General features: G+C 47.9%; 1 protein-coding gene across 2 annotated transcripts in view; it reads left to right on the top strand.

Moving 5' to 3' along the window:
* Nucleotides 1–23,595, top strand: part of USP34 (ubiquitin specific peptidase 34) — a 1,940,069-nt gene that overhangs the window by 1,557,980 nt on the left and 358,494 nt on the right. For both annotated transcript variants that reach the window (XM_069234398.1, XM_069234397.1), the window contains one exon: nt 2,694–2,772. In XM_069234398.1, the coding sequence (XP_069090499.1) occupies nt 2,694–2,772 (79 nt within the window). The remainder of the gene's footprint in view (nt 1–2,693; nt 2,773–23,595) is intronic.

Here is a 23,595-nt window from a genome sequence, read left to right as displayed (position 1 = left end):
GCAAATATCCTTACCTGCAACTTGAATCTTCTGATTCTGAAAATAAATTAACAAAATATATTTTTGCTATATAAACACAATTGCTTTGTAATTAGTCATTGAGTGTGTGCTTGATTTATTGCCTGTGTGTGTACGACAAATGCTTTGCACTAACCTCTGATAAGCCTAACTGCTCGACCACACTACCACAAAAGAGAGCATTAGTATTATCCTTGTTAGCCTCTGTGAAACCTCTGGGGAACCCCTGGAATCTGTACACACTATATCTCATTTTAATATAGTATATACAGAGCCACCTTCTACAATATTTTTGTGTGTTGATATCTCCAGGTATATACAGAGCCACCTTCTACAATGTTTTTGTGTGTTGATATCTCCAAGTGGCGATATACCAATGTTAGTATAGCTTTAGTCTTGTAATAAAGAATTCCTTATTTTTGCAACACATGATTTGGTTCTTTCTAGTGAATGGTTACTGACTGACTATTGGGGTATTGCAAGTGCTTTACACTCCTCCTAGATAAGCTTTAGCTGCTCACCACAGCTTTCCTAGAGAGTGTTTGCTATCTGGACACCTAAACACTATCACTAAGGGTTACCTAGACTCAGTATTGGGTGCCACACCTTAGATGTACACCATAAACTGAGACAGGTTCCTGCAGTAGGATTTGTTGTAAGCTATTTCTGCGAGGCAAAGAAGAGTTACTCAGGACTCTGGAGCCTCCTCAGATAGAATCGCAGATAGTGTTTGATGGTCTGATTCACTCGCTCTGTTTGCCCATTTGTTTGCAAGTGGTGACTAGTGGACACTGTGGAAGAGATATGGAGCACCTTAGACCATGTTTTCCAGAAGTAAGATGATCAGTCTTTCTTCTAGCACATGTATTGCAATCATCTTTCATGAGTTTTATGTCTTTTTTTCAATGATGGTCGTCAGAATGACTTTTGTAGAAGTTCCAGCATTTTAGATAATCCTGGAAGTTATCCTTTTGGGTTCTCATGTAACTACTGAAACACTGTTCGTTTTAGTTCAGTAGTTGGGATAAAAAGGCGAAAATCATGCAAAGGTAGATCGTGGGTAATTACTTCCCTTGGATGATCGCAGAGCCACCTTTGGCACTTTGTGATCCTAAAATGGTCATGAAGGGTGTCAAAGTACTCTTCTGTCATGGTTATACATATAGAGGGGGCGAAGATAGAGTGAGAAGGCCCAGTCGTATGGGTTATTGTCAAATTTTGTTTAGATTGTGCATTTGTTTCTCTGTTGTCAATTCCTGGTCTAAATGTGACTAAAAAAATCTAATTCTGCGAAAAATAACATCTACTGTAAATGCAATGAAGCTTGGGCTGGCAAGCGCTCAAGTGCCACACATGAATGATCTCTGGCATAATATTGCAGTATTATTGAAAAGAGGGCATGTTTCCTCAGATTTTGCAGTTGTAAGAAGAATGAGAGGAGGCATTAATATAATTGAGTAGTTTATTCCTTAATTGATCTTTTTAACCATTATATTTTTAAAGTTACTGCTCATGTTGTGATCATATTGACCAGTACCCCCAAAAAACGAAAAAAGTGTCCATGGCTAGAAGAAAATGATTCAGAAGTAAATGATTCTAGTAGTTGAATGTATTTCATTTATCATGTGGGGTGTCATTCACAAAGCTCACTGTTTAAAAGCTAAATGTTTGTGTCCTTAGGATTACTGCATGTTGGGAGGTAGTTTCTACCATTTCAGTTTCAAAAATGATACCAAGAGTACAGAAGGAAATAAATTACTTGCAATACTCCAGTATGTAACAATATGACACATTATTTTTTTCTTTTCAGTGGAAAATTCTGCCTGGGCAAATCTGATGAAAGTATGATTTTTTACTAATGTACCTTTTACGTGTATTTTACCCTGTAGAGAGAACTGTTTTCTATTGAAAAAGAAGGGTACTCCTACTGCATCCCCACCCGGAAAGCTCTATTACCCCCTCCAGGAGGAATTTTGCATGCATTTCAGGTTGGAAAATTACTTGCAATGTCCCAAAAGCTGCAGTGTTTGTGTTTGCTCACCAGTTTTGCAAGCTTGTTTACCTATTCACGTGAAAATGTCCTTCCCTTGCCCTAAACCTACAAATACAAGTTTTTTGCCATGCTGGTGGAATTTCTACAGTAGTCAATACAACCTACACTTTTAAAATTCTACTAGGTCCACAAATCCAGGTTATGTGAGTTAGGAATGGAATTTTATGCTTGGAAAGGAGCCAGACGTTCTGGTCTCAGATCTCTCCCCAGACACTCTGTCTTTCAGAAGTATTTCTGTGGGACCTCTTCTAAAGGTGAGGAATCTGTGGATAGAAGTGTCCTTCAGAAGAACAATTTGCTTACCTTAGGTAACACTCTTTTTGTGTATACTGTATCTAATTGCAGATCCTCACTGCCTTCACACCATCGTCTTCTGTGAAGCGGCCTTTTTGCTATATGAAAAGACCTCAAGTTAGGTTTAGGGACACTAGTCAGATCATTTGTTCTATGCTCTGCGTCTGGGGGCTTGGAAGGAGAAAGATACATGAAACGGTGTTATCAAAGGTAAGTAACTTGATCTTTGCTCAATTATTTTCAATTTTGGTGTGTTAGACATTTTGTGAATCAAGCCCATACACCAGATTGTGTGTGAAATTTATTTCCTGGTTTGTCTGTTTCACAGTGCCTTCAGAATATTATTGGAATCTGATGAAGATCGACTTCTCGTCGTGTTTAATAGAGGGTTAATCTTGATGACGGAGGTAACTATATTCCCTACAATACACCAAAATAGACTTTAAATATGCCAGTGCTGGTTGCTATACGACTTAATAGGTATTGTATGACTCTTTCAACATTTATTTACTTTTGTGTAGGTCTGCAGGCATCATAAAATTTGACTTCAGCACATTGATATTTTGATAGAAGAATCCAAATGTAGAAGAGTTTTCTAGCAAATTAAGCTTTCTAATGTATACCTCTTATTGCAGATTCCGGATCTTGTCCATTTCCCATCCCTCATGGATGAATCAGTTGAATTATTTTCAGTTTCTCAACAACATTGTCAAAATGCTTACACAGAGATGGCGGAGGCAAGTCTTTTTGCACTTAAAACACTAGTGAACACAAATTTTGATAGAAGACATAATTTGGTGCATGAGTCTTGGAAACCAGTCACCATATTCTCCCAGATGGGACAAAATCTTCAATAGTGAGAATAACATAAATGACTCAGCACTCAACTTATTAAAATTGTGAATTCTTAGTTATACTCCTTATCAAATCAATAAAGCATTGATATGCACATCATCACATGATTCTTCCATATGGTTTTTAAAACATTTTCAGTTATTCATCTTCTTCTTAAAAGCTTCTTTTGACTGAAGCCAACACGTTTAGTCCCACAAAGGTCTTCTTCGGGACTTCAAAATATATACAAGTTTTAAAATCATTACATCTGTACCAAAATATTACAAAAATTCAGAAAGACATTGTAGGGAAATGCCTCCCTTGGCATGGTTACCCCCTAACCTTTTGTTGATGCTAGTTGTGATTGCTAACCAGACCCCAGCACCAGTGTTCTTGCCCTAAACTGTACCTTTTTCCCACAATTGGCCACAATTGGCTCAGCCCGGGCACACAGATAAGTCCCTTGTAACTGGTAACCCTGGTACCAAGGGCCCTGATGCCAGGGGAGGTCGCTAAGGGCCGCAGCATGTATTATGCCACCCTGGGGACCCCTCACTCAGCACATGCACACTGCCTCACAGCTTGTGTGTGCTGGTGGGGAGAAAATGACTAAGTCAACATGGCGCTCTCCTCAGAGTGCCTTGCCCACAACCCACTGCCTGTGGCATAGGTAAGTCACCCCTCTAGCAGGCCTTACAGCCCTAATGCATGGTGCACTATACCACAGGTGAGGGCATAGGTGCATGAGCACTATGCCCCTACAGTGTCTAAGCCAAACCTTGGACATTTTAAGTGCAGGGTAGCCATAAAGAGTATATGGTCTGGGAGTTTGTTAAACACTAACTCCACCATTCCATAATGGCTACACTGAAATCTGGGAAGATTGGTATCAAACTTCCCAGCACAATAAATTCACACTCATGCTAGTGTGGGAATTATTGAAGAATGCACACATAGGGCATCTTAGAGATGCCCCCTGTATACCAATCTAAATACCAGTGCTAGGCTGACCAGTTCCTGCCAACCTGCCACAACCAGACGGGTTTCTGGCCACATGGGGTGAGTGCCTTTGTCACTCTGTGGCCAGGAACAAACCCTGCACTGGGTGGAGATGCTTCTCACCTCCCCCTACAGGAACTGTAACACCTGGCGGTGAGCCTCAAAGGCTCACCCCTTTTGTTACTGTGCCCCAGGGCATCCCAGCTAGTGGAGATGTCTGCCCCTCCGGCCTCTGCCCCCACTTTTGGCTGCAATGCTGGAGGAGATAATGAGAAAAACAAGGAGGAGTCACCCACCAGTCAGGACAGCACCTTAGGTGCCATGAGCTGAGGTGACCCTGCCTTTAGAAATCCTCCATCTTGGTTTTGGAGGATTCCCCCAATGGGAATAGGGATGTGCCCCCCTCCCCTCCGGGAGGAGGCACTAAGAGGGTGTAGCCACCCTCAAGGACAGTAGCCATTGACTACTGCCCTCCCAGACCTAAACACACCCCTAAATTCAGTATTTAGGGGCTCCCCAGAACCTAGGAAACTAGATTCCTGCAACCTGAAGATGAAGAAGGACTGCTGACCTGAAGCCCTGCAGAGAAAACGGAGACACCAACTGCTTTGGCCCCAGCCCTACCTCCCTATCTCCCCACTTCAAGAAAAACTGCAACAGCGACGCATCCCCAGGGACCAGCGACCTCTGAAGCCTCAGAGGAGTACCCTGCATCTAAAAGGACCAAGAAACTCCCGAGGACAGCAGCCCTGTTCCAAATAAATTGCAACTTTGCAACAAAGAAGCAACTTTTAAAGACCACACGTTTCCCGCCGGAAGCGTGAGACTTTCCACTCGACACCCGACGCCCCCGGCTCGACCTGCGGAAAACTAACACCACAGGGAGGACTCCCCGGCGACTGCGAGCCCGTGAGTAGCCAGAGTTTACCCCCCTGAGCCCCCACAGCGACGCCTGCAGAGGGAATCCAGAGGCTCCCCGTGACCGCGACTGCCTGCTTCAAGGAACCCAACGCCTGGGAAACACACTGCACCCGCAGCCCCCAGGACGTGAAGGAACCAGACTCCAGTGCAGGAGCGACCCCCAGACGACCCTCTTCCTAGCCCAGGTGGTGGCTACCCCGAGGAGCCGCCCCCCGGTGTGTGCCTGCCTGCATTGCTGAAGAGACCCCCCGGGTCTCCCCATTGAAACCTATTTAAAACCCGACACCTGTTTGTACTCTGCACCCGGCCGCCCCTGTGCCGTTGAGGGTGTACTTTCTGTGCCTGCTTGTGTCTACCACCCCGGTGTCCCCCCGCCCCCCCCCTTCAGGTGCCCTACAAAACCCCCCTGGTCTGCCCTCCGAAGTCGCGGGTACTTACCTGCTGGTGGACTGGAACCGGGGCACCCCTATTTCTGTTGAAGACTATGGGGGTTATTCTAACTTTGGAGGAGGTGTTAATCCGTCCCAAAAGTGACAGAAAAGTGACGGATTTACCACCAGCCGTATTACGAGTCCATTATATCCTATGGAACTCGTAATACGGCTGGTGGTATATCCGTCACTTTACCGTCACTTTTGGGACGGATTAACACTCCTCCAAAGTTAGAATAACCCCCTATGTGTTTTTGGCACCACTTTTACCTCTGCACCTGACCGGACCTGAGCTGCTGGTGTGGTAACTTTGGGGTTGCCTTGAACCCCCAACGGTGGGCTACCTTGGACCCAACTTTGAACCCTGTAAATGCTTTACTTACCTGTGAATTTAACAATACTTACCTCCCCCAGGAACTGTTGATTTTTGCACTGTGTCCACTTTTAAAATAACTTATTGCCATTTTTGCCAAAACTGTGCATGCTATTGTGATTATTCAAAGTTCCTAAGATGCCTGAGTGAAATACCTTTCATTTAAAGTATTGTTTGTAAATCTTGAACCTGTGGTTCTTAAAATAAACTAAGAAAATATATTTTTCTATATAAAAACCTATTGGCCTGGAATTGTCTTTAAGTGTGTGATCCTCATTTATTGCCTGTGTGTGTACAACAAATGCTTAACACTACCCTCTGATAAGCCTACTGCTCGACCCCACTACCACAAAATAGAGTATTAGAATTATCTCTTTTTGCCACTATCTTACCTCTAAGGGGAACTCTTGGACTCTGTGCATGCTATTTCTTACTTTGAAATAGCACATACAGAGCCAACTTCCTACAGCCTGGAGTAAGTCTGAGTGTGTGTTCCTCATTTACTGGCTGTGTGTGTACAACAAATGCTTAACACTACCCTCTGATAAGCCTACTGCTCAACCACACTACCACAAAATAGAGCATTAGAATTATCTCTTTTTGGCACTATCTTACCTCTAAGAGGGGAACCCTTGGACTCTGTGCACACTATTTCTTACTTTAGATTTCAACCGCTGAAGTTGTAATGAGGGCCTATATCTCATTTTGATATAGTATATACAGAGCCAGCTTCCTACATTAGTGGATTAGCGGTGGGATCATAAACTTTGCATTTGCTGGACTACTCAGCCAATACCTAATCACACAACTAAATTCCAGAATTGTTGTTAGAAAATAGATTTTTGAATTCTGGCTATTTTTCCAAATTTTTAAAAGTCCTGCTAGGGCCTTGTGTAAGTCCCTGTTAGCATCTCTTTTTCAAGTTTAAAAGTTTTATAAAAGTTAGGATGTAAGTACTAGAAGTAGTTTTTAGTTTCTTAAAAAGTAATCCAAACTTTTAGAGACATAATGAGTAGCTCAAAGAATATGGTGATGGAACTCAACCTCACCCCTCACCTGCATCTAGGGATGACAGAGCTCACGTCCCTCTGTAAGCTAAGAAAGATTAAAACTGGGTCTAACCCTACCAAGGTCAAGCTCCAGGAGCTCTTGGCAGAGTACAGTAGGCACCATCCTACTGAAGGGGGAAGACCCTCCCCAGATGAGGAAGAAGTTTGGGATCAGGAGGTGAACTCCCCCCCCTACCCTAACTAGGGAGACCAGTGTTCCAAGACCCCTGTCTCCACAAATCAGACTAGGAGATTCTGGTTCTTCCACAGGGTAGTCCAATCCCTCTGGGAACATTGAGGACAGCCTCAATGAGGAGGACATCCTTTTAGCAAGGATGGCCAAAAGATTAGCTTTGGAGAAAAAGCTCCTAGCTATGGAAAGGGAGAGAGCAGAAATGGGTTTAGCACCCATAAATGGTGGCAGCAATATAAATAGGGTCAGAGAGAATACCGACATCCTAAAACTCCCCAAAGGGATTGTAACTAAATATGAAGAAGGTGATGATATCACCAAATGGTTCACATCTTTTGAGAGGGCTTGTTCAACCAAAAAACTAAACAGATCTCACTGGAAGATCTCCTTTGGGAACTCTTCACTGGTAATTGTAGGGATAGACTCCTCACACTTTCTGATAAAGATGCAGAATCCTATGACCTCATGAAGGCTACCCTGATTGAGGGCTTTGGATTCCCAACTGAGGAGTACAGAATTAGGTTCAGGGGGGCTCACAAAACCTCGAGCCAGTCCTAGGTTGATTTTGTTGACTACTTAGTCAAAACACTAGATGGTTAGATAACTGGCAGTGAAGTGCATGACTATGATGGGCTGTATAATTTATATATGAAAGAACATCTGTTAAGTAACTGTTTCAAAGATAAGTTGCATCAGCATCTGGTAGACCTAGGTCCAATTTCTCCTCAAGAATTGGGAAAGAAGGCAGACCACTGGGTCAAGACAAGGGTGACCAAGACTTTCACAGGGAGTGACCAAAAGAAAGGAGTCACAAAGCCTCCCCAGGGGAAGGGTGGTGAGACATCCAAGGACAAAAACAAAGAGTCTTCACAAGGGCCCCGAAAACCTGCTTAGGAGAGTGGGCCCCACGTCTCTTCACAGTCCACAAATGGGTACAAGGGTAAAAACTTTGATCCCAAGAAGGCCTGTAGACAGCATGGACACCAAAATAGAGACAAGGCCTGTCCCTTGAAACGTCCCACAACTTCTACTCCAGTTAGCACTGGAATAGCCAGTCTCCAGGTGGGATCAACAGTGTGCCCAGAGTAAATCAGGGTTCACACTGAAGCTACTTAAGTCTCAGAGAGTGGGGTGGATATAGCCACACTAGCTGCCTGGCTGCCTAAAATGCAAAAATATAGGCAGCTGCTCTTGATACATTGGACAACGGTAGAAGCCCTGAGGGATACAGGTGCCAGTGTCACCATGGTGATAGACAAACTGGTTTCCCCATGACAGTATTTTGCTGGGCAAATATATCCAGTCACCAATTTTGACAATTACATTAAGGCCCATTGAATTGTAATGGTGACTTTAGAATACGGAGGGGTTACTGGCCTGAAACAGGTAGTGGTCTCTTCTGCAATCCCAGTAGAATATTTGCTAGAAAATGATTTGGAGTCATGCTGCGGTAGAACTCAAAACCCATGCAGCCATACTGGGTATCCATGAACTGGTGTCTATGAAAACAAGAGCACAGGGTGAAAAAGAAGTGTTGGAGCCTGGAATAATGGCCCAACCTTCCAAGAGAAAAGGTAAGAGGTACTAGGGGACCAGCCTCTGTGCAGCAAAAGAAACAGGATCTCTCTTCCCAGTAAGATGTCCTGCCCCCTGAGGGAACTGAGTCTTTGGAGCTGGAGCCCTACCAGGTAGAGCTCTTGCGCAAAGGGGACCATCAAGGGAACAGCTCTGCCAGGGACAAAAGACTTGTCCCACTCTTGAAGGCCTGAGACAGCAAGCTGCTGATCGGAAAAAAGGAGATGTCAGTGGACACACAGGGTCTATTGGGAAGATTGACTCTTTTATACTGAGGAAAGAAATCTCAAACTTGGTGCCACTAGGAGAGTGGTAGTGCCTCAGGAGTTTAGATAATTTTTCCTCACTTTGGCCCATGACATTCCCCTAGCTGGGCATTTGGGACAAAGAAAGACATGGGATAGATTAGTGAACCATTTCTATTGGCCCAATATGTCCCAAAAGATAAGGGAGTGTTGTAGCTCCTGTGTCACCTGTCAAGCAAGTGGCAAGACAGGTGCCCATCAAAAGGTCACCCTCATTCCACTTCCAGAGGTGGGGGTCCCCTTTGAAAGGGTTGCTGTGGACTTTTGAACCTCCCACAGCCTGAGGGAACCAATACCTACTGGTGGTAGTGGATCATGCTACCACGTACCCTGAAGCAATTCCCCTTAGGTTAACCACTGCCCCTGCAGTAGCCAATGCCCTAATTGGTATCTTTACCAGAGTGGGTTTCCCTAAGGAGGTGATTTCTGACAGAGGTACCAACTTCATGTCAGCTTACCTCAAACATATGTGGAATGAGTGTGGGGTGACTTATAAGTTCACCACACCTTATCATCCACAAACCAATGGTCTTGTGGAAAGATTTAACAAGATATTGAAGGGCATGATCATGGGTCTCCCTGAAAAACTCAAAAGGAGATGGGATGTCCTCCTGCCATGCCTGCTTTTCGATTACAGAGAGGTGCCACAGAAGGGAGTAGGGTTTTCCCCTTTTGAGCTTCTGTTTGGCCATCCTGCAAGGGGACCTCTAGCACTTGTAAAAGAAGACTGGAAGAGACCTCTCCATGAACCTTAACAAGATGTGGTGGACTATGTGCTTGGCCTCTGCCTAAGAATTTCTGAGTACATCGAAAAGCCATCCAAAAACCTTGAGGCCTGCTAAAAACTCCAGAGGTTGTGGTATGACCAAAAGGCTGCAATGGTTGAATTCCAACCAGGACAGAAAATCTGGGTTCTGGAACCTGTGGCTCCCAGGGCACTTCAAGATAGAGGGAGTGGCCCTTACCCAGTGCCTGAGAAAAAGAGTCCGGTAACTTACTTGGTGGACCTGGGCCACTAGCAGGACACCCAAGTGGGTGATCCATGTTAACCACCTTAAGCTCTATAATGACAGGGCAGCTATAACCATGTTGATGGTTACTGATGATGATCCGGAAGCAGAGAGTGAACCTCTCCCTGACCTCCTCTCAACTGACCCTAAGGATGGGACAGTAGATGGTGTGGTGTATTCAGACACCCTCTCTTCCCAACAGCAAGCTGACTTTGGGCAAGTCCTACAACAGTATGCTGAACTCTTTTATGTGACCCCTGGTGTAAGGAACTGCCTCCGTGGCATGGTTACCCCCAGACTTTAGTGAGGGGTCTCCAGGGTGGCATAATACATGCTTCAGCCCTTACAGACCTTCCCTGGCATCAGGGCCTTGGTACCAGGGGTAGCAATTACAAGGGACTTATCGGAGTGCCAGGTCTGTGCCAATTGTGGAAGCAAAGGTACAGTTCGGGAAAGAGCACTGGTGCTGGGGCCTGGTTAGCAGGGTCCCAGCACACTTTCAATCAAAACTTAGCATCAGCAAAGGCAAAAAGTCAGGGGGTAACCATGCCAGGAGGCATTTCCTTACCACTACCCTCTGATAAGCCTACTGCTCGACCACACTACCGCAAAATAAAGCATTAGAATTATCTAAATTTGCCACTATCTTACCTCTTACTTAATTGAATATTCGCCTCAACTCAAATCACCTGAATACAGAAACTGTAGGAAGTTGACTGTATATACTATCTCAAAGTGAGAGATAGTGTTGCACAGAGTCCAAGGGTTCCCCTTAGAGGTTGATAGTGGCAATAATAAATAATACTAATGCTCTATTTTGTGGTAGTGTGATCGAGCAGTAGGCTTATCAGAGGGTAGTATTAAGCATTTGTTGTACACACACAGGCAATACATGAGAACACACACTCAAAGACTTAACTCCAGGCCATTAGGTTTTTATATAGAAAAACATTATTTTCTTAATTATTTTTTTTAGAACCACAGGATTTAGAATTCAAGTAAATACAAAAATTGTAAGGTACTTGGCATAGGTAAGTATGGAACTTTGAAATAAAACAGTAAGGTACACAGTTTTGGCAAAAATGGCAATAAGCTATTTTAAAACAGGACACAGTGCAAAAATCAACAATTCCTGGGGGAGTTAAGTACAAGTGAGTTTATCAGGTAAGTAAAGCACTTGCAAGTTCAGTCTCCTGGGCATAGGCAGCCCACCGTTGGGGGTTCAAGTCAACCCCAAACACCGAGCACCAGCAACACAGGGTCGGTCAGGTGCAGAGGTCAAAGTAGGGCCCAAATAACATAGGCGCCTATGGAGACTAGGGGTGCTCCGGTTCCAGTTTGCTAGCAGGTAAGTACCTGCGTCCTCGGGGGAGCAGACCGGGGGGTTTTGTAGAGCACTGGGGGCGGGTCACAAACAGGCACACAAAATACACCCTCGGCAGCATAGGGGCAGCCGGGTGCTGTGTGCAAAGTAGGTGTCGGGTTTTAGGTAGGAATCAATGGAGAGAGCCGGGGGTCAGGCAGGGCACAAGGGGGCTTCTCAGGCCAGCCACCAACTGGGCAACGATGAAGGCCGCCTGCTGGTCACTCCTGCACCGGTAGTCGGTTTCTCTTGTTCCTGGGGCTGCGGTTGCAGTGCTTCTTCCAGGTGTCGGGTTCTTTGTTACCAGGCAGTCGCGGTCAGGGGGAGCCTCTGGATTCTCACCTCAGCTCAGGACACCTTAGGGGCTGTCCTGACTGGTGGGTGACTCCTTGTTTTTCTCATTATCTCCTCCGGACTTGCCGCTAAAAGTGGGGCCTGTGTCCCGGGGGGGGGGGGCATCTCTACTAGCTGGAGTGCCCTGGGGATTGTAACACGAACCCTGAGCCTTTGAGGCTCGCTGCTAGGTGTTACAGTTCCTGCAGGGGGGAGGTGTGAAGCAGCTCCACCCAGTGCAGGCTTTGTTTCTGGCCTCAGAGTGCACAAATGGTTTCACCACATTGGGTCAGAAACTCATCTCTGTGGCAGGCTGGCAAAATATATAGCAAAAATATGTTTTGTTACTTCATTTCTAGAACCACAAGATTCAAGTTGCAGGTAAGTACATTTGCAAGTAAGTACCCAACACATGTATCAATACCACTTTGTTTAGAATTGGCAAGTTATACGTTTTTTCAGTAAATAGCAATAATCTGTTTTAGAAGTTGACAGTGCAATAGTCAGAAACGGTCCTGGGGGGAAGAAACGTTAGTATGATTTAAAGGTAAGTACAAGACTTACAGTTCCAGTCTCCAGGGGTTAGGATGTTCACAGGTTGGAGTTCAAGTTAACTCCAAACACCCACTACCAGCAACAAGGGGCCGGCCGGGTGCTGAGGTCAAAGTTGTGGTCGATTTAACATGGGCTCCTAAGGAGACTGGGGGCACTCGGAAAGAGGCCTGCTTGCAGGTAAGTACCCACATCTTCGGGGGCAGACCTGGTGGGTTTAGAGGAGCACCTGGGGGGAGGGCACCAGTCAGCATCAAACACACACCCTCAGCTGTGTGGAGGCAGCTGGGTGCAGGGTGCAAACACAGCATCTGGCTCCCAATGCTTTCCTATAGGGGAACCCCGGGGGCCACAAAGATGCTGCAGGTGAGTCAAGGGGGTCAGCTCTAGGAAACCAAACGCTGGAGAAGAAGGGGGGGTCCTACTAGATGTTGCTGCACCGAAGGTCGGATTCCCCAAGGCCAGGGGGCTGCGGGTCCAGTGGTACCTTTTGGCGTTGAGAATCTTCGTCCGGTTATGTTGTGGTCAGAGGGGGCCTTTAGATTCAGGCTGAAGACATCATCATGGAGGACAGGACGGGTCAACCCAGGGTGGGCACTTGCTCAGAATGGCCTGGGGACCAGCTCTAGTCAGTGTGGCCGCCTGGACACATGCTGTGGCGTTGGGTGCAGAGTGGACAGGACTCGCTGATTCGGGGAGCTCTGGAGTCCTTGGAGTTTCTTCATGAACAGGGCCGCTTGTCCACGGGAGTTCTTGGTCTTCTGTGGTGCAGGCAGTCCTCTGGAGGCTATTCAGAGGTTGCTGGTCCTGTTGGATGTGTCGCCTTCTTTTTGCAGGGCATTTGAAGCTGGAGACAGGCAGGTAGGGCTGGGTCCAATTCAGTTTGTGTCTTAATTCTTCTCTGCTGGGGTTTCAGCTTTATTCTTGTAAGGTCGCCAGGAATCTGATGAGCTAGGTTCAGGGGAGCCCCTAAATCCTGGATTTTGGGGCATTACAGGGGTCAGGAGGCAGTAGCCAATGACTACTGTCCCTGAGGGTTTCTATATGCTTCTTGTGTCCAACTACCTTTGGGAGGGGGACTCTGACCTAACCCTATTGGTCCCTGTCCTCCAAACTAAGATGGAGGAGTTTGCAAGGAGCTGGGTCACCTCAGCTCTGGACACCTCTGGGTTTTTCCCAAGTTTACCGACAAACTTGATGCCAAAAGTAGGGCTTTGTCCGGGGGGCAGGAAATCTACACTAGCTGGAGTGCTCTGGGGCACTGTAACAAGATGGCTGAGCCTTTGAAGCTCTCTAGAGGTAGCTGTGGATGAGCAGCCATGACTTAGTACCATTATAATCACACAGCACTTACTACACATAAAAGAACCACACAGTGGTCTAAAAATAAAGGCACTTTATTATGGTAACACAACACTAGATAAACTTATAGGCAGTCCCCTCCCCCCCAACTGGAGGTAAGTACACACTAGTTATATACACAATAGCAATCACAAATTAGCATAGAACCAACAAGCATTGGCAATACTTAGTGAAAATAGTAAGGGCCGGAGGGGAGGACCAAACCATATACTAAGAAAGTGGAATGTGAGATACAGTACCCACCCAAGGATGCAGAGTTGTTAGCGGGAAGCTGCAAGAACTAGGAACCCCAAAAGGTGAATAACTGACTGACCTGGAGAGCAGTGGTAAGTACCTGGTGTAGGAAGCTGGCTCTGAATATACTATATCAAAATTAGATATAGTGTGCACAGAGTCCAGGGATTCCCCAACAGGTTTGAAAGAGGCAATAATAGATAACACTAATACTCTATTTGTGGCAGTGTGGTCGAGGAGTTAGGCTTAGCAGAGGGTAGTGTTAAGCATTTGTTGTACACACACAAGCAATAGAAGAAACACACACTCAATGACTTTACTCCAGGCCAATAGGTTTTTATATAGAAAAATATTACTTTGTTAATTTATTTTTAGAACCACAAGATTCATTTAGCAGGTAAGTACATTAAATGAAAGGTACTTTGCATAGTAATAGTTGAGACCTTGAATAGATTCAATATTTTACACAGTTTTCATTATAATGGCAAAAGCCTATTTTAAAAGCGGACAAAGTGCAATTTTCAACAGTTCCTGGGGGAGATAAGTACAGTACAGTTTCAGAGGTTAGTACCACACTTACGGCTTCAATCTCAGGGGTATAGGTAGTCCACCGTTGGGGGTTCAAGGTAACCCCAGCACCAGCAAAACAGGGCCAGTCAGGTGCAGAGGTCAAACAGGAGCCAAAATAACCTGGGGGCCTATGGAGTTAGGGGATACTCCAGTTCCAGTCTGCTGGCAGGTAAATATCTGCATTGTCGGAAGGCAGACCAGGGGGTTTGGACGAGTACTGGAGGGGCCCCAAGTAGGCTCACAAACCACACCCTCAGCAGCACAGGAGCGGCTGGGTGCAGTGTGCAAACAGTGTGTCGGGTTCTCAATAGTACTCTATGGATGGACCTGGAGGTCACTTAGGCGCTGCAGGCAGAGCACAGAGGGGCCTCTCTGGCAAGCCTCCGACTGGGCAAAGGTGAGGGCTGCCTGCTGGTCATTGCTGCCCCAGTTGTCAGTTTCTCACGGGCCCGGGGGCTGCGGGTGAAGTGCTTCTTCCACGCGTCGGATATCTTTGTCCCTGGCAGTCGCGGTCAGGGGGGTACCTCAGGATTCCCTCTACAGGTGTCGTCGTGGGGGTGCAGAGATGTCAGCCCAGGGTGGACACGTCATCGGAGTAACCTGGGGGTCCTCTCTGGGTAGTTGGTTCCTCTGGACACGGGCCAGGAGCATCAGGTGCAGAGTAGTGGGGACTCACACTTCTGGAGTGAGGTGGAAGTCCATTTAAAGATGGATGTCATTTCTTCTGGTTGGGCAGAGCCACTGCCCATGGGAGTTCTCGGTCCTCGGTGATGCAGGCAGTCTCCTGGAGGCTTTTCAGGGGTTGTTGGTCCTGTAGAATGCGTCTCTTTTCACTTTGAGGGTCTTTGAAGCATGAGACAGGCCGGTAGGGCTGGGGGCAAGTCAGTTGTGGCATAGATAAGTCCCCCCTCTAGCAGGCCTTACAGCCCTAAGGCAGGGTGCACTATACCACAGGTGAGGGCATAGCTGCATGAGCAATATGCCCCTACATTGTCTAAGTCTATTCTTAGACATTGTAAGTACAGTTGTGGCCATATTAAGTATATGGTCTGGGAGTTTGTCAAAAACGAACTCCACAGCTCCATAATGGCTACACTGAATACTGGGAAGTTTGGTATCAAACTTCTCAGAATAATAAACCCACACTGATGTCAGTGTTGGATTTATTAAAAAATGCACACAGAGGGCATCTAGTCTGTGCCAGCCTGCTGCTGAGAGACAGGTTTCTGACCCCATGTGGTGAGGGCCTTTGTGCTCTCTGAGGACAGAAACAAAAGCCTGCTCTGGGTGGAGGTGCTTCACACCTCCCCCCTGCAGGAACTATAACACCTAGCAGACCTCAAAGGCTCAGGCTTCATGTTACAATGCCCCAGGGCACTCCAGCTAGTGGAGATGCCCACCCCCTGGACACAGTCCCCACTTTTGGCGGCAAGTCCAGGGGAGATAATGAGAAAAACAAGGAGGAGTCACCCACCAGTCAGGACAGCCCCTAAGGTGTCCTGAGCTGAGGTGACCCCTGCCTTTAGAAATCCTCCATCTTGATTTTGGAGGATTCCCTCAATAGGAATAGGGATGTGCCCCCCTCCCCTCAGGGAGGAGGCACAAAGAGGGTGTAGCCACCCTCAAGGACAGTAGCCATTGGCTACTGCCCTCCCAGACCTAAACACACCCCTAAATTTAGTATTTAGGGGCACCCCAGGACCTAAAAAACTAGATTCCTGCAACCTAAGACGAAGAAGGACTGCTGACCTGAAGCCCCGCAGAGAAGACGGAGACACCAACTGCTTTGGCCCCAGCTCTACCGGCCTGTCTCCCCACTTCAAGAGAAAGTGCAACAGCGACGCGCTCCCCAGGGTCCAGCGACCTCTGAAGCCTCAGAGGACTACCCTGCATCTAAAAGGACCAAGAACTCCTGAGGACAGCGGCCCTGTTCCAAAGAAACCAAAACTTGCAACAAAGAAACAACTTTAAAGAGACTCCACGTTTCCCGCCGGAAACGTGAGACTTTCCTCTCTGCACCCGACGCCCCCGGCTAGACCTGCGGAGAAACAACACTACAGGGAGGACTCCCCGGCGACTGTGACCCTGTGAGTAGCCAGAGTTGACCCCTCTGAGCCCCCCCCCAGCGACGCCTGCAGAGGGAATCCTGAGGCTCCCCTTGACCGCGACTGCCTGCTTCAGAGAACCCGACGCCTGGTAAAGACACTGCACCCGCAGCCCCCAGGACCTGAAGGATCTGACCTCCAGTGCAAAAGTGACCCCCAGGTGGCCCTCTCCCTTGCCCAGGTGGTGGATACCCCGAGGAGCCCCCCCCTTGCCTGCCTGCTTCGCTGAAGAGACCCCTAGGTCTCCCATTGAAACCTATTGCAAACCTGACGCCTGTTTGCACTCTGCACCCGGCCGCCCCGTGCCGCTGAGGGTGTACTTTCTGTGCTGACTTGTGTCCCCCCCCCCCGGTGCCCTACTGGTCTGCCCTCCGAAGTCGCAGGTACTTACCTGCTGGCAGACTGGAAGCGGGGCACCCCGTTCTCCATTGAAGCCTATGCGTTTTGGGCACCACTTTGACCTCTGCACCTGACCGGCCCTGAGCTGCTGGTGTGGTAACTTTGGGGTTGCCCTGAACCCCCAACGGTGGGCTACCTTGGACCCAACTTTGAACCCTGTAGGTGGTTTACTTACCTGCAAAACTAACCAATACTTACCTCCCCCAGGAACTGTTGAAATTTGCACTGTCTAGTTTTAAAATAGCTTATTGCCATTTTTGCCAAACCTGTGCATGCTATTTTGCTGATTCAAAGTTCCTATGATACCTGAGTGAAGTACCTTTCGTTTAAAGTATTGATTGTAAATCTTGAACCTGTGGTTCTTAAAATAAACTAAGAAAATATATTTTTCTATATAAAAACCTATTGGCCTGGAATTGTCTGAGTGTGTGTTCCTCATTTATTGCCTGTGTGTATGTACAACAAATGCTTAACACTACCCTCTGATAAGCCTACTGCTCGACCACACTACCACAAAATAGAGCATTAGAATTATCTCTTTTTGCCACCATCTTACCTCTAAGGGGAACCCTTGGACTCTGTGCATGCTATTTCTTACTTTGAAATAGTACATACAGAGCCAACTTCCTACACCTCCTATCCGGAGGAAAGGGGATGGATGAGAGAAGGAGAGAGACACTGGAGTCGCAGGGCTGGATCCTGATGCCTAATGACTGTTCTTGAAGAGCTGTTCTTTCCTGTGATAAATTACACATCAGTCGAATAACTAATATCTCATAACCCATGTATACTCTACATTTAAACTATGATGTGCAAGTTAGATTTACCTGTCAGGGTCCCTTTTCCCGCTTTTGATGGCTCTCTCTCTAGGAATATTCAGAAACGCTGTGGATTGCCTGTAATTAAATAAGAGCCTTGAAGCTCCTATACTCTCTATAACTGTGATCCCAGATTAATCCCTCGTCACCTCCATTAAGCTTACCTAGATGTTCCTTGACGTTCAGTGGATATCTTGAGTGTTTCACCTTAATGAGATGCTGACTCACTCGACTCAGACATTTACATAGGCAACAATAATGACAACAAACTCTCAGGAAGTTAGATTCTCCAGATATTCATGGATTAATCCTCGTACTGTTCTAGTACTGTGAGGAACGCAATTCATGTTTAAAATCACACTGAAAACATAGGGTTAATATCAAGGTTAACGGTTCACATTGTATTACTAGGAAAACATAAGGTTAATCAATAGCATTAAACTTAATGAACCACTGTTACATCACAGCGTAATTCTGAGTATGGCAAAGGTAAGCTTCAACTTCGTTTAAGCTCCAAACACATAATGTTCTGCATCTCCAGCAATAATTTGCAATAATGCAAATGCCACATTAAACTCAGCTATAATAAACATATTCACAGTATCTTATAGAGACTTCTAGTTGCAGATTACTTACCTTAGAATTTCCCCCAGGCATCAGACTGGATCCAGAGATTTTTCTTCGAGCAATACCCTTGCGCTTTGGTAGGTTGCCTCGGTTGACTCCGCGGGCGTTATTGGCGTCTTCATCGCCGTGATGACATCGGGAGTAATACATAGATGCTGCCTCAGTGCAGTGATGTCAGTTCTCTTCTTTCTGCGCCACACGCTGATCCGGAGAGAGCTACCCTGGTCTCTTGTTGAGCGATTTCGACCGTTTTGTCGAGTTTTCAAGTGAGTTTTGGGTGCTTCGAGGATGTCCCTAAAGACCGGGTTCAAGCCGTGCGAGGACGGTCACCACCTGATGTCAGTGACCGATCTGCATCGGGTTTGTCTGTGGTGTCTGGAGCGCAACCACAACCCGAAGTCGTGCTCGACTCTGCGTAAGTCCTGGCCTCGCTTGAGAGGAAGGTTTCGAGACCGTTCGTAGAGCCATCACCACCCGTCTTCCTCAAAATCTTCAGGTCCAGGTAAGAAGAAGTTGAAGCGGTCTCATCCCACTTCGACTTCATCTCCGTCGCTCAGCTGACGCAGCGCGGGAGGAGCATCGACGCACAAGGCCTCCGTCCTCGGAGCCTGCTTCTGGGTCTGCTCCGTGCTTCCCCTAGTTTCCGGGAGCCGGAGTGACCCCGCCCAACTTAAGGAATTATATGAGGCCATGCGCCTCATCTTTGGGTGGACTGACCCCGATACAGTGCCTTCAGGTCCAAGGGGTTCGGTTGAGGGGCCTTCGGGTTCCGCGCCAGCGGCTTTGGCTCCGGCCACCGAGGTCCCCTCCGGATCCGCACCGCGCTGGTCGCACCACTGACACCTTCCCCGGCGCCGGGTCGATTGTTGACGCTCCTGACGTCAGTAGTGCCCACTTTCGATGTCGAATCAATCCTTATCCCCGACAACTTGGAGTCGGAGCGGCAGCAGCCGACGCTGCCCCTGTCTTCAATGGGGCCTACTTACCCCAGGTCGGATTTGGACCCTTTTTACTATGGGTACGAATTCGGGGAAGGATTGGAGGGGTCCCTGGACCTTTATGAATACCAGGATGACCCATCTTTGGACTGGGCACAGGAATTGGGCGAAGGCAGTGGACTGGACACTTCTCCAGATGCTGGCATGCTGTATTCTCCTACCGTGGCTACTGCAGAGGGAGCGACTTATGGTATGATGGTCAGTAGGGTGGCTGAGGTTCTTGGCCTTGAGCTACCTGCTGTAGAGGTCAGGTCCAACCTCCTGATGGAGGTGCATCAGCCAGGGCCTTCCACTTCTGAGCCCCTTTTACCTTTCAGTGAAGCCCTGACCGATGTCCTTTTGGGTACCTGCTTCAAACCCAACACAGGGGCTCTTGTGAATAGGACTATCGCACTCCGCCATCTGCCAGCTCCGAACGACCCTAAATTCCTGTCTCATCACCCCACACCTGAGAGTCTTGACATCCAGGCTTCCTCAGGGGCATTTTCCTCTGCACCCCCAGATAGGGAATCAAAAAGGCTGGAACAATTTGGGAAGAAGTTGTTTTCTCCCTCCAGTCTCGTGCTGCGGTCTGTGAACACCGCATGCCTTTTGGGCCGCTATACCCACTCTCTGTGGGATACAGTTGCGCAAATCCTGCTGCAGATACTGGAGGAGGCCCGTGCTATTATTTCTCAAGCTGCCATCGATGGGAGAGATGCTGCGAAGTTCACAATCCGATGTGGGCTGGACACGACCGACTCTCTGGGCAGATCGGTTCCTACGACAGTGGCCTTGAGATGCCACGCATGGTTGCGTACTTCTGGTTTTTCGGGAGCTGTCCAACAGTCCCTCATGGACATGCCCTTTGATGGCTCCCACCTCTTTGGAGACAAAGCGGACTCTGCCTTGGAAAGATTCAAGGATTCCCGGGCTACAGCTTGGTCCTTTGGTCTTTCCTCTGCCCCTCGCCCCCAGCAGTCAGCTTTTCGCCCCTTTTGTGGCCACGGAAGGGGCTCCCTGTTGCATCCCCTGCCCAGCCACCGTGCCACCCATGCTGTTCAGCCGCTGCGTGGCCCGGGATGCGGAATCCCACATAGATGTGGGACAGGGTACCAGAGGTCTGCCCAGTCCACCTCTGCCCCCGTTGAAGCCTCCAAACCCTCCCTAGTCCATTCCCTCACTCCCATCCAGTTGGCGGCAGGATTCGCTATCACCTGCCCTACTGGGAATCCATCACTACGGACAGGTGGGTTTTGAAGATCGTTTGAAAGGGCTACTCCCTCCCTTTTAAATCTGCCCCACCGGCCATGCCTCCATCACTCAGCCAACTCCCATACGATAATTTGGCACTTCTCCGCAAGGAAGTTGCGGCTCTCTTGGCCAAGGGTGCTATAGAGAAGGTCCCTGTGCCAGACATAGGTCGTGGTTGTTATTCCCGCTACTTTCTGGTGCCGAAAAAGGACAAGGGCTTACATCCTATGCTAGACCTTTGGGACCTCAACTACTTCCTCAAGAAGGAAAAATTAAAAATGCTCACTCTGGCTCAGGTTCTGTCTGCCTTAGACCCAGGAGACTGGATGGTAGCGTTGGACTTGCAGGATGCTTATTTCCACATCCCCATCCTGCCTGCCCACAGACATTACCTACGATTCGTGGTAGGTCACAAGCACTATCAGTTTCCTGTGCTCCCCTTCGGCCTTATCAGCGCCCCTCGGGTGTTCACGAAAGTGATGGTGGTGGTTGCAGCTCATCTGCGCAGGTTAAGGGTCTCAGTCTTCCCCTTCCTTGACGACTGGCTGTTGAAGGCGGACTCGCCCCAGAAAGTCGTCTTCCACCTTCAGACTACGGCAAGCCTCCTGCACACGCTGGGGTTCACTGTAAATGTGCCAAAGTCACACCTGACTCCCTCTCAGATGCTCCCTTTCATGGGAGCTGTTCTGGACACAGTGCAGTTTCGGGCTTATCCTCCCGAAAAGCGGGTCCAAGATATTGAGGCTATGATTCCGATCTTTCAGCCTCTGTCTTGGGTTTAGGTGAGACTGAATCTGAGGCTGCTGGGCCTCATGGCCTCCTACATCCTGCTAGTGACACATGCGAGATGGCATAAGTGGGCTCTGCAGTGGGACTTGAAGTTCCAGTGGGAGCAGCATCAGGGAAATCTCTCCGACATGGTCCAGATCTCGAAGGGGACCGCGAAAGACCTGCAGTGGTGGCTTTCGAATCTGGATTGGGTCCAGGGCAGATCCCTCTCCATTCCCCAACCAGATCTATGTATTGTGACAGTTGCATCGCTTCTTGGTTGGGGCGGCCACATGAGAGAGGCTGAGATCCGAGGCCTCTGGCGGAGTCTGGGCTCCATATCAATCTTCTGGAGCTCCGGGCGATCAGGCTTGTGTTGAAAGAATTTCTTCCCTCTTTCCAATGGAAGGTAGTGCAGGTCTTCACGGACAATACTACTGCCATGTGGTACTCCAACAAACAGGGCGGAGTAGGGTCCTGGACCCTTTGTCAGGAGGCACTGTGTCTTTGGACATGGCTGGAACATCAGGGCAGTACCCTGGTGGATCAACAACTGGCGGGTTCTCTCAACGCCAGATCGGACAAACTCAGCCGTCGATGCACAGCCGATCACAAATGGCGTCTCCATACGGAGGTGGCGCAAAGTCTCTTTCAACAGTGTGGAGAGCCTTGGTTAGATCTGTTCCCCTCCACAGAGAACATGCAATGTCAGCTGTTTTGTGTGTTGGAGTTTCCAAGGTGGCACACGCTCGGAGACTCTTTTCCTTTTGAGTGGAACTCCGGCCTCCTTTACGCCTTTCTGCCTCTACCACTTCTGCCCAGAGTTCTCAAGAAGATCAGGAACGACCGGGCCCAAGTCATCTTGGTGGCTCCGGACTGGGCACGGAGAGGATGGTATCTAGAGCTTTTGAGTATGGCCATCAATCCTCCACTCAAACTGCCTTTTCGGGCGGATCTTCTGTCAACGCAGCAAGGCACAGTTCTCCACCTTAACCTGTCCAATCTCAGCCTTCATGTGTGGAGATTGAGCAGTAACAGGTGACAATTTTTGATCTTCCACCCAAAGTTTGTGATGTTATCTTGGCAGCCAGGCGTCCCTCCACCAAAACGGTATATGCCTGTTGTTGGCATAAATTTGTGTCATGGTGCACCAACAAATCTGTTGATCCTCTCTCTGCCCTCGATCTGAGGTTCTTTTGTTCATTCTTCTTTGGCCCAGCAGGGCTCTGCTTTGGACACTGTTAAAGGGTATTTATCTGTCATTTCGGCCTTTTTTTAGATTACCTGATCAGCCCTCACTCTTTAAATCTCCTATTGTGAGTAGATTCCTAAAAGGTGTCACCCATTTATTTTCTCCCACTCCATTTATCATGCCTCAGTGGGACCTCAATCTTGTCCTTACTTATTTAATGTGTACTCCCTTTGAGCCGATGCACGATTGTCCCTTACGGCTCCTCACCTTTAAAACTGTCTTTCTTGTTGCCATCACTTCTGCTTGCAGGGTGAGTGAGCTTCAGGCTCTTTCGTCCAAACCTCCATACTTGTCCGTGCACCCTGACAAAGTGGTGTTGCGCACTAAGGCTTCCTTCCTTCCTAAGGTGGTTACGGCTTTTCATATAGGCCAGTCCATCACACTGCCTACTTTTTACGCAACCCCACATCCTTCCCATGAGGAGGAGAGATTCCACTGTCTGGAACCAAAAGGTGCATTGGTGTTCTATCTTAATCGTACTAAAGATTTCCGGGTGGACTATCAACTCTTTGTCGGGTATGTGGGTATGAAGAAAGGGAAGGTGGTGCAAAAACATACCATCTCTCGATGGGTACTTCTTCGCATCAAGATGTGCTACGCTTTGGCCAAGAAGCAACACCCTGAGGGCTTGAGCGCTCATTCCACCAGAGCGACTGCTGCTTCCACTGCTTTAGCATAATGGAGTTCCTGTCCTGGATATCTGACAAACACTACTGCCTGGACAGTCCGGTCCGTCGGGACGGCTACTTTGGTCGTTCGGTGCTGCAGGACTTTCTAGTATGATCTTGGTTCTCAGCCCACCTCCAAGGATTGCGTTGCTTGGGTATCTATTCTAAGGTAAGGAATCTGCAACTAGAAGTCTCATTCGGATGTACAAGTTACTTAACTTCGGTAACAAAATATCTGGTAGAGACATATTCTAGTTA

Source organism: Pleurodeles waltl, chromosome 5 (assembly GCF_031143425.1).
Source record: "Pleurodeles waltl isolate 20211129_DDA chromosome 5, aPleWal1.hap1.20221129, whole genome shotgun sequence".
Lineage (NCBI taxonomy): Eukaryota > Metazoa > Chordata > Amphibia > Caudata > Salamandridae > Pleurodeles > Pleurodeles waltl.
The sequence above is the reverse complement of the archived record's forward strand: the minus strand, read 5'-3'. Positions and strand labels throughout refer to the sequence as shown.